The sequence below is a fragment of the Girardinichthys multiradiatus genome, chromosome 14 (genome assembly GCF_021462225.1).
Source record: "Girardinichthys multiradiatus isolate DD_20200921_A chromosome 14, DD_fGirMul_XY1, whole genome shotgun sequence".
Classification (NCBI taxonomy): Eukaryota; Metazoa; Chordata; class Actinopteri; order Cyprinodontiformes; family Goodeidae; genus Girardinichthys; species Girardinichthys multiradiatus.
The window spans coordinates 39,256,948-39,268,557 of record NC_061807.1 but is presented as its reverse complement, the minus strand read 5'-3'; the positions used below and the strand labels follow the sequence as shown (position 1 = coordinate 39,268,557).

General features: G+C 38.0%; 1 protein-coding gene across 3 annotated transcripts in view; it reads left to right on the top strand.

Annotated features, from left to right (window-relative positions):
- The first annotated feature begins 2,261 nt into the window (after positions 1 to 2,261).
- LOC124880997 overlaps positions 2,262 to 11,610 on the top strand; it is an 11,298-nt gene continuing 1,949 nt past the window's right edge. Inside the window, exons 1-3 of one of the 3 annotated variants that reach the window (XM_047386474.1) lie at positions 2,262 to 2,370; positions 5,568 to 5,692; positions 6,031 to 6,153. In XM_047386474.1, the coding sequence (XP_047242430.1) occupies positions 5,611 to 5,692; positions 6,031 to 6,153 (205 nt within the window). In that variant the 5' untranslated portion in view covers positions 2,262 to 2,370; positions 5,568 to 5,610. Of the gene's footprint in view, positions 2,371 to 4,057; positions 4,823 to 5,335; positions 5,693 to 6,030; positions 6,154 to 11,610 lie in introns of those variants that run through there. The other 2 variants (XM_047386473.1, XM_047386472.1) reach the window with 2 other exon arrangements.

Genomic DNA, 11,610 nt, shown 5'->3' with positions numbered 1-11,610 from the left:
AATATGCTAATATTTTTAGAAGGACCTGTATTTATTCCACTCTTTGCAGCGATTGTTACATGCAGATTACTCTATTAACAGAGGCACTACTGAATCATGTGTTTAAAAGAACAGTTATTCTTCTGAACTTAAAAGCCACTATTTAACAATTTATTTTCATAAAATTATTATTATAAGATGGCAGAATGCTGCCATGCCAGCATTTGGTGTACGCATGTTTACAGGTGTGGTACAACTGCAATTCTCTCTTTCGTCTAGCCAACTTCCTTTATTGTTTACCAAATACTGTTAATGCTTACATTAGTAGCAGTTCCAGATGTAGTGGTTTGTCACACATATGTTCTAGATCATCAAACCAATGTGAGAGGTAAGACAAAGATTACACAAGCTAACACAAATTTTTAAAGGGCATGCCATAGCATCTCACATGGTTTAAGGTCAGGACTTTGACTAGGCCACTCCTCAGCCTTGTTGTTTTCTTCTTAAGCCATTCAGAAGTGGACTTGCTGGTGGGTTCTGGATCATTGTCCTGTTGCAGAAGCCGAGTGAGCTTCAGCTTGAGGTCACAAACACACGGCCGAACATTTTCCTTTAAGATGGTTTGGTGGACAGTAGTCCTGAAGCAGCTACGTGGTAGATCACACTACCACCAACATATTTTGTTGATGGTATGATGCTACTTTTCTGAAATGCTGTGTTACTTTAATGATGGGACAGAAACCTTCCAAAACGTTCTACTTTTGTCTCGTTAGTCCACAGGGTATTTTCCTGGATAAGTCCTGGTGATCATCAAGATGTCTTCTGGCAAAACTGATAAGAGCCTTTAAGTTCCTTTAACTATGGTAGTTAAACCAGGTATTGGTACTTCTGGCAGTGTATGCATGTGCCCTGCTGGTAAATGAAATTAACATGACTTTAGAAACTCCACACCGGACCTTAAGCAGATTATATTCAATGCCTCTCACCTCGTCCTCCAGACTCTGGGGCCTTAATTGACCACTGATCAACAGTCTGGTTTTTTTTCTCCTCATTCTAGTTAAACAGCTTCTGCTGCTGTCTCTTGTTCAGAACAGGAATGTCACATTCCTTGTGACTTGACACAAGGAATGTGACATTTTAGAAATCACTAATGTTTGAATAACTGATTGGACCATCGTTTTGTAGTTACAGCTTATAACCAGTAGGGATTGCTGTAGCCCCCTCAACATCCCAAATGTGTGCATATGTAAAATGCTGTCACATACTCATGAAAATCAACCAGATAACAGATGTATGCATGTTGTAACAATGAGCCACTGTTACATTTATATTTCAGATATCTTATTGTTAGTGATGCAGCAACTTGGATTTATCGGTTTAATTCATTATTTGGGACATGTGAGTGTATGTGTCTGGGTGTGTCTTTCACTGAGTTAGAGGTGTCTCATCTTAGCATTTCTTCTGTAAAAAGGTGAAAAGACAATAATTGTTAACTTTACCTTTCAGCATTTCAAGATATTATTGTTTTAACTGCAATAACAAAAAAGCAAACTATTTTAAGGAACTAAAACATGAAGGTTCACTGTTTCCTTGAAAATACGAGATGGTGTTATATGATATGTTGATTGTGTAATAAATATTGGGATGAAATTAAAATATTTTCACTTTGTGCTGATGTCATTTTAGGCTTGTGTTTATTGCTGTCATTTGGTCCCACCTCCATGGCCCCCTCGACCAGTATGACAAGCTTGTAACTTATATGTATATATTAATGGCTGACATTGATGTAAACATCAAAACTTTTCAGAATACAGAGGTGACGCCAGCTGAAGTCCAGCACACCAAGGGCTGTTTTTAAATGAGCCGTTTTAAGGGTTATGACAAGTATAACATGTCAGAAAGTCTTCCACAATAGTAGAGAGAAGGCAATGAGAAAGAAGAAATGGGCCTCTGAGAGTGAGTTAGCAAACTGAGGATGTGGTTAACATCTACACATCCCACCAGCTACCAGTGAAGGTCTGCTTAAAGGACACACCAGTACGGGTCTACAACAGCTGACTGTCTAGATTAGTAAACCCCTTACCCTTTTCAATGAAAACAATCTAATGAAAAGTATAAAAAGAATGGCAGCTCATTGTTGCCACTATTATGATGTTAGTTTTAAGAAATGTGAAAGACTGCATGCTTTGAAGGAGGGCTGATTGTCATGGTGATAAAGCAGAACATTGCGTCTTCCATCGCACCATGATCTGTTTGTCGTGCACTGCGCTGACACAAGTCAACACAAGTTGTAGTTGGGTGAGAAATCCATGGACTACCGCAGGACTTCTACCAGGGAATCACAAAAGTTTGTCTGATGGTTTAATTTTTGTACGTTTGGTTCTCTTAAAGGTAATGAAATGAAAAGGTAAAAGCCAATGAAATCTGTTACATTTCTAAATGTTAGACGGCTAAATTCAATCTGTATTCTCAGGTATCAACAACAAATCATCTTCCTTGTTGCTGTACAAAGATAATGCCATCTCTATGTTTTTAACCACACACTCAATAGTGTTCACTTTTCTTTGTTTAAAACGGTTTGCAGCTTGCCTGACCTCTTACCGATCTTTGAGTTTACAACCATCAAGTTCAAAATTATGCTAACAGCTATTTTCAACACTCCTATAAACCGTTGTTTCTCCCCTGCTGTCATCTATAATAGATTAGTAACTATTCCAACATTTGGGTCGTCTGTCTAATTATTTTAAAGCTTTTTAAGCAAAAACAAACTGGATTATTTTATTTTGTAGCTATGGTTACTCAGATGTAGGTCTAAGCAGAAGCCTGAGAGGTAAGCACAGAGTTAATTGTGGGCCTGACCACCAAACTTTAACACTAACCAGGAACCTAATTTTACTGAACTGCATAGGTGTGATTTCCTTTTTACACGTGTACTCTAGTACCCAGTGACTTCCTAACTTTCTGCTTGTCTTGAAAACAGGATTCAGTTCACATGATGGTAGAGAAGAAAATAAGCAAGAAAAAGATGAACAGAGAGGAGCTGAACAAGAATGTATATGCTAAGCGATTCAATTTTTGTCCAGGCCTGTTTCATGAGTTTATTTTTAAAAATAATTCTGTTGAAGCATGTTTAAAAAGCAATGTCTGACTTGCATTTGTTCATTTTCATAGAACTTTTATTTATTATTACCTTTGTCAGCTTCAAGTTATTTCTGTGACCATTGTGGGTTTTTCTTTCATTAACCGAGGGGTACCAACCATTTTGTCCACGTGTAAATATAAGGTAAACCTCCTCTATCATTGTGCCACACAGCGTCATGACCCAATTGCTTTCATTAAAAAAAGAAAAGCATCAATCTTTCATACTGATGCTAAAATAATCAAATATAATGATTACTGCAGTTAATTTATATTTTATTTTACTATATGTAGAATAAATACTCACCAAATTTAATGAATGCTTTTAATGCAATTGGCAGTCTGATCTTTTATAGTGCAACAATGAGGGTATAATAATAATATCTGGTTAATTATCAGGATGCTGCTCATAAATCATAAGATGTAGACTGAAAACCACGTTGCTTTAATTTGGGCGATAGGGATTGCTTCTTAAATTTCCACACTGTGACTGTCCGTGTTGTTTGCAACTGGAAATAATTCCCAAATGGCCTAAACTGTCTTTGTAAACATGTAGAAGCCTTGTTCCAGCCAGCTGATCAGCAGTGTGCAGAAACAGGTGGGGGAGGAGCAGTTCAGGTGTAGTCTATGTTCTCTACAGCCGAAGAAAGACCCAGCTCTTTCAATGGCCTCTCATTGAAAGGACGTTAAACTGTGAGAAAGATATGGAGGAAATGTTTGGTGGTTTTAAAATCATAATTATTTAAAACTCCCAGTAACCGGCCCCTGCCCCAACCAAACTCTAAAGTAAAAATATCACTATTTGTGACTTAATTCCCAGGGGACAGGGACACTTATTATCAGTAATATGAATGTTTTTCCTAGCAACAGAGGTTTTCTGTTAGAGTGAAGATTTCACTGAATGACTTTGTGGCTGTAGGTTAAAAATTGTTTAGGCAGTTATAGATAGACTATTTGGTGACACTGGCTCAGGTGGCAGGGGTTCATCTTGTACCTGGTGGGGGCCGGTTCAAACCCCCGCTCCGTGCATCTTAGTCTTTGTGTCCTTGGGCGAGACACTTCGCCTGCCTTGCCTGCTGATGGTGGTCAGAGGGTGTCAATCTACCCCAAGGCAGCTGTAGCTACACTGTAGCTTACCACTGACAGTGTGTGAATGTGTGTATGAATGGGTGCATGACTGTAGTGTGAAGCCCTTTGGAACCTCGGACTTAATTTCTTTTTGTCTGTGACTAGTGAACAGTTTGTATCTGTAAATCTGTGTAAACTTGTGATACTGTTTCAAAGAATGCGTGTACCAAACTAAAACTGATCACTACAACTAACATTAAACAGTCCTGCCATCATTTTTTACTTTTGTGACTTGATGTTTTACTTCATCTGTTCCCAGTATGTCTTAGGGATCTGCGATGCTTGTGTTCTAATAAATGAAAGAAGCACGAATCTCAGAGGCAGTTTCTGTGACTGATCTCTCTCACTGCTGTCAGTCTGAAGATGGAAAGAACAGACTCTGTCAGCTCAGACTTTTAAAAAAAAAAGCCATCTTTCTGTTTCTGTTGTGTGTGTGTTAGTATGAGAGGTTAGTGGGTGGTACTTAGAGCAGCAACAGGAGATGAATATCAGTCTTCAGTAATGAACTGAAGTGGAAAGATGAAGCTCCTGCTGAGAAGTCTGCTTCTTAGCTCTCTCTGCGCACTCTCATCCTGGAGTAAGTAGAAACACGACTCTCCATTTAATTTCACGTTTGAGCATAGCTATTTAAGCTTCAGACAAGACCAAACTACATTACCTTTGTACCTTCAGTAGGTGATGACTTTTTCATGACAAACACATTATTTTAACCATTTAGCATAGGTCCTTTAATTTAATTTGAAAGTTTTTAAATTTTTAGTTCCTAATATAGATTAATACAACATACAGCATTAAGCTCTTACATATGACCTTCCATAATTTGTGCAGTGTGTCTTTTTACATATGTTTTTTTAGGCCCACTTGTTACCCAGAGTTTGGATGTTTCAGTGAAAGCCATAAACAAATATGACGTTCATGCTCTGACCAGCACTGTATATTTTTTGTCGCCTGCAATTTAATAATTGAAGTTAAACCTTGTCGGTTCTACTAAAAAATGTAAAAGCACTTTCAGTTTCAGTGTTTGGCTCTGAAATCATACCGTTTGTGTTTGGTATGATCTAACATTATGCTCCATCATGTCTCTTTCCAGGCGTTTCTTCAGACACACTTGTCGTTACTCAGAGTCCTGATGTTTCTTTCCATGAAGGAGAGACAGGAAACATCTCTTGTTGCTGGAAGGAGAAGAATGGAAGAGTTAACATTAAATGGCTAAAAAACCAAACATTAGTAGAGAATAAGACTGTCATAAATCAGTCTACAAGTTCTCAGAATAAGCAGGCAAATAGCTGTTCAGTTCTAATCTTTCCAAACTTTGCAATCAGAGATTCAGGGAGATACATCTGCAAGGTTACTGTGGAGATACCAATGTTACTTAAAGTTGAAGGAAATGGTACAACCATCACAGTTACAGCCAGAACTGTCATCCCAGATCATCACAATTTAAACGGTATGTAAAATACTAATACTAATATATCTTTTTATATACATACAAACCGATACTTTCAAGCCTTTATTTTTGATAATTATGAGGATTTTCTGCGTACAGCTAATTAAAACTGAAGTTTTAATTAGCTGTACAACCATCACAGTTACAGCCAGAGGAAACACAACTAACTGCTTATCAGAAAGTAGGTGACTATAGAGCTACTACACATATTGCAGCCTACCTATGTTGTATCAATAATCTATTAATCACTTCACAGAAAATAAATTATCAGAAGTTTGTTTTGTTAAACAGAACAAATATATACTTATTGTTGTTCTCACCTTAATAAAATCATTCAGATACAAAGGATGAACATAAGCTGCAATCTGTGATTCTTGCTGTGGCTGTTGTCGTCCCACTCTTCCTCATTGCTCTCGCCTGTTTCTGCACTCTGAAAAGGAAAGAAGATAAGAAGAAAACAGGTAAATCACTCCCTCAGACAAAGACAAAAATGTATTTTTTATTTAGCAAAAAAAGCATTTTTTCCTTCTTTTTTTATTTCAACTGAATTTAATAAAGATGCACAATAATTTTTTCCATATTAATGATGTTAAAATCCTGCACACACAAACAAATATTTTACTTTGGAGATCTACAAAAACTTTCATTGTATATTTTATGAATGATCATATAAAAGTTCAGAAAGACAATAATATTTATTTTATTTATTAATATTTAATTTGATGTAATTACTTCTGTGACTTTGCACAGTCGGCCTTTAAACAGTGATTCAGCTTTTGAGTATGCAACTGTTTGTGGTCATAGTTTCTTTGAAATACTGCCTCAGTTTTCTCTGTGCAGTCAACACTGTGAAATGTCTGAAAAAAACAGAACCTACGAGAAATTACACATGCAGCTTTCATCTAGTCTCCAATGAATGTTAGCGGTCATTTTTCCAAAAATTTAAATGGCCTCTAAACAACTAATCAACTTATACAATAACAAATCAATGATAAAGCATGGAAGACTACAGGTCCTTCTCAAAATATTAGCATATTGTGATAAAGTTCATTATTTTCCATAATGTAATGATGAAAATTTAACATTCATATATTTTAGATTCATTGCACACTAACTGAAATATTTCAGGTCTTTTATTGTCTTAATACGGATGATTTTGGCATACAGCTCATGAAAACCCAAAATTCCTATCTCACAAAATTAGCATATTTCATTCCGACCAATAAAAGAAAAGTGTTTTTAACACAAAAAACGTCAACCTTCAAATAATCATGTACAGTTATGCACTCAATACTTGGTTGGGAATCCTTTGGCAGAAATGACTGCTTCAATGTGGCGTGGCATGGAGGCAATCAGCCTGTGGCACTGCTGAGGTCTTATGGAGGCCCAGGATGCTTCGATAGCGGCCTTTAGCTCATCCAGAGTGTTGGGTCTTGAGTCTCTCAATGTTCTCTTCACAATATCCCACAGATTCTCTATGGGGTTCAGGTCAGGAGAGTTGGCAGGCCAGTTGAGCACAGTGATACCATGGTCAGTAAACCATTTACCAGTGGTTTTGGCACTGTGAGCAGGTGCCAGGTCGTGCTGAAAAATGAAATCTTCATCTCCATAAAGCTTTTCAGCAGATGGAAGCATGAAGTGCTCCAAAATCTCCTGATAGCTAGCTGCATTGACCCTGCCCTTGATAAAACACAGTGGACCAACACCAGCAGCTGACACGGCACCCCAGACCATCACTGACTGTGGGTACTTGACACTGGACTTCTGGCATTTTGGCATTTCCTTCTCCCCAGTCTTCCTCCAGACTCTGGCACCTTGATTTCCGAATGACATGCAGAATTTGCTTTCATCTGAAAAAAGTGCTTTGGACCACTGAGCAACAGTCCAGTGCTGCTTCTCTGTAGCCCAGGTCAGGCGCTTCTGCCGCTGTTTCTGGTTCAAAAGTGGCTTGACCTGGGGAATGCGGCACCTGCAGCCCATTTCCTGCACACGCCTGTGCACGGTGGCTCTGGATGTTTCTACTCCAGACTCAGTCCACTGCTTCCGCAGGTCCCCCAAGGTCTGGAATCGGCCCTTCTCCACAATCTTCCTCAGGGTCCGGTCACCTCTTCTCGTTGTGCAGCGTTTTCTGCCACACTTTTTCCTTCCCACAGACTTCCCACTAAGGTGCCTTGATACAGCACTCTGGGAACAGCCTATTCGTTCAGAAATGTCTTTCTGTGTTTTACCCTCTTGCTTGAGGGTGTCAATAGTGGCCTTCTGGACAGCAGTCAGGTCGGCAGTCTTACCCATGATTGGGGTTTTGAGTGATGAACCAGGCTGGGAGTTTTAAAGGCCTCAGGAATCTTTTGAAGGTGTTTAGAGTTAACTCGTTGATTCAGATGATTAGGTTCATAGCTCGTTTAGAGACCCTTTTAATGATATGCTAATTTTGTGAGATAGGAATTTTGGGTTTTCATGAGCTGTATGCCAAAATCATCCGTATTAAGACAATAAAAGACCTGAAATATTTCAGTTAGTGTGCAATGAATCTAAAATATATGAATGTTACATTTTCATCATGACATTATGGAAAATAATGAACTTTATCACAATATGCTAATATTTTGAGAAGGACCTGTATTTATTGTGGACTTAGTACGTGTTATCTTAGCACAGTTTGGGTCGGTATGTGTTGTTCACCTTCTATAAAGGTGCAAAAATGATTAACAACCACAAGTGGTTTGAGCAAGTGAAAAACAACATAATGTGCACAGTGCAGATTTAATATTTCTGCCTCTTAAAAGTACTTTGATCGTTACAGTCCAACTGTAAAGATGGTCTGGATTGCATCATTGTTTCCATTTTCTTTTATATTCACACAATAAACATGTTTTCAATGTGGGCTACATCTCTCTAGGTTAGCTTTTCCATTCCAGATTAAAATGAAGATACTTCCCTAGTTTACAAAGTTCTCGAGGAATGCATGTTGGGGTTTGTTTTCTTGCCACCCTGCAATAACTCTTTAAAGCTTAGGTGTTAAAATATTTTCTGTTTTGTTTTTTTTAGAACTGAAATATTCTTTATTGTTATCCTTTATTATACAGATGTACCAGCAACAAAGCGACAGGCAAATGGAAGCACGATGATTCACACAGGATAAAATATAATAACAAATAATAGGAAATAACAGAGTTTACAGTGAGGGATTACAGACTGCATTTAGGCTTTCACTTTCAGTGTCAACATGAATGTTAATATCACCACTATAATGACCTTATCAGTATTCAACACCAAGAATCTTATCTAAAAACTCAGAGTAAAGGCCTGGTGGACGATGCAAAAGTACAAACAGAAGTGGTTTTAACGCTTTGCAACTTTGATGAGAAAAACAACCAGTTAGATATTCCAAAGAATTGTAGATATTAATTGCCTTGCAATCAATAAATCAATAAATCTGAGTGAAAGATGGTTGCTGCCCCTCCACCTCGGCCAGTATTTCAAGGAATGTGAAGATTTATATAATTATGAGTTGACTCATTAATACTAAGATAATCCTCCTGCTGCTTCACAAATCAAGTCATTAATTAACAAACTCTACAAACATAGATCAATGTTCAATAAAGCACATCTTATTGATTGTTTTTTTTCTAGTTCAGTTGAAGAGTTCAGAATACAAATTAACCTAACACGTATGTTTTTGGACTGTTGGGGAAGGTGGAGAACCGACACAGAACTCATGGGGAGAACATGCAAACTCCATGCAGAAAGACCCAAGCTGGAATTTGACCCCAAGACCTTCTTGCTGCTGTCCATGGTGTACCCTGCCTCTCGCCCGTAGACCTGGTTTCCTGGTTTTAAAAGGGATATGGTGTTGATGTCAACACCATCTTTGTTTTTGAAGCGACAGCTCCAATATTTTGAAATGAGATTTTGTTCAGAGGTTACGAGCAGACAGCGTCTAACCCTGCTGGAGATAACTCCCCTGCTTTAATAAAACCATCGGTGTTCTTGATCTCGAACATGAACTAAACCAGGTTTTCTGCGAAACAACTTCCAATTTACTGTTATGTTTGTTTTTACAGTTGTTGACTGATTTGTTTATAAACTCATCATGTGCTTGAATGTCATATTTTCATTTTTGACTCATTTAAACTTTATTATTTACAACAAACAACCACCAATATCTTTACAACCTTTTCCTCAAATAATGGATAAATGCAAATTTTGGAACTGATAAATCAGGTAACAATAAACTCCTTTATGTGTCTCCCTGCCCTGACCTCAGTCCTGCTTAAAATGTGGATGAAAGTTTGGTCAGTGCCAGGAAACCATCCAATTTAAATGAGCTCTACTAATTTTGTCAAGAAAATGCATTAAAACTCCAGCCAAAATTATGACAGAAGCTTGAATTCATTGCTAAAAAAGTGTTTGTTGCTGGAGGTGCCCCTTGCTAAGGTAGCATTAGTGACGTTGTATGTATATATTTGAGCATGTATGTATAATTCTGACCCTGTCTCGACCACAAATTCATATGAGTGCACCTTCTAGTTTTTTATAAAATCCATTGAAGTTGTGTGTTACAACCACTCTTCACTGATCAAAGAATGGTTTACATAAATAATTAAAAACGCAAGATTGACATGACATTCAATCCACATGATGGGTGTACATAAACTTTCTTCCTCAACATAAAATTAATAGCACCTTCACTGAAACATTTCAAGGAACAGGTCCATTAGAGGGGTTTAAGTCAACCCACCGCTGTTACAGTTCTGACTTGCCAAACAAGGTAGTCACATCGGACTTGTGGAAGCGTAAACCAGCTTTGGGGCCCGAGTGATTACCAACAATATGTGCAACTAGCTGGATGGAGGATTTAGGTTGAAAATGTTCGGAGTGCATCCCTGTGCGGTGGTGTGTATTTGATGCACATCGTTTCCGTCTTTAAAACACATTGGACAGGTTGCACTGAGGTGCGCCGAGACAAACCAGATCACTGAACTTTAGCCATGCATAGTTCCCTCGGTGATGTGGTTTGAGGTTGGACCAAAGCGCAGATAAGAGCTTGGAAGCAACATTTCAAAGCAGTCTTCAGCTTTATTCAAAATATCAAAAAAACTTAACAAAAAAACTGCTGGTATAAACCAGAGTCAGATTCAAACTCACATAAGTACTGCAGGTACTCAAGGCAAGGACGCGGGTAGTGCACAAGGTAGTGAACACGAGGAACCAACAAAGCATAATGAAACAAAACCAACTAATATACAGAGAGAGACAAAGGCAAGTAATCACAGGAACTAAGAACAGGTGAGACAAGGAGGCAGGAAGGCAGAGGGAACAAGTGAACCTAATAAAACTGAGACATGAGGAAAAGGACTAATTAACAAACAGTGAAACAGACCTGAACGAAAACTATAGACCAAGATAAATAAAAGATAGAATCAAGAATAAACATGAACTAAAAGGAAACTGAGAATCTAGAGGTAACCACCACCTAAGACCTAAGGACTAAACAAAGAAACCATTAAGAAACCCAGACTACAAAAGTAACGAACCTAACCCGACACAGATAGAACAAACTGAGAATAAAGCAGATGAAACGAGGACAAACAAAGATGTAAACAATAGCAAAAGCTGACCTAACTAGAACTAAACCTAAGGGACTAAACTAGGAGAGGGAACAAAATGCCTAACATAAATAAACACAGAGAATCCAAGGGAGATACAGAACTATAATAATGACACACATAAAGAAACTATTCTAAGTGAAACAACTAAGCACAGAGTAAACAACAAAGTCACAAACAAAGTCCAAAAAATGTCACACTCTGACAGGTGAAAAAGGCTTTCCATACCCATAGGTACAGAGTCGTTGGCCTGCTTTTTGAATGCGCACATGTTCGTAATGTTGATTGTAAAACACCAGAAGTAGCTCA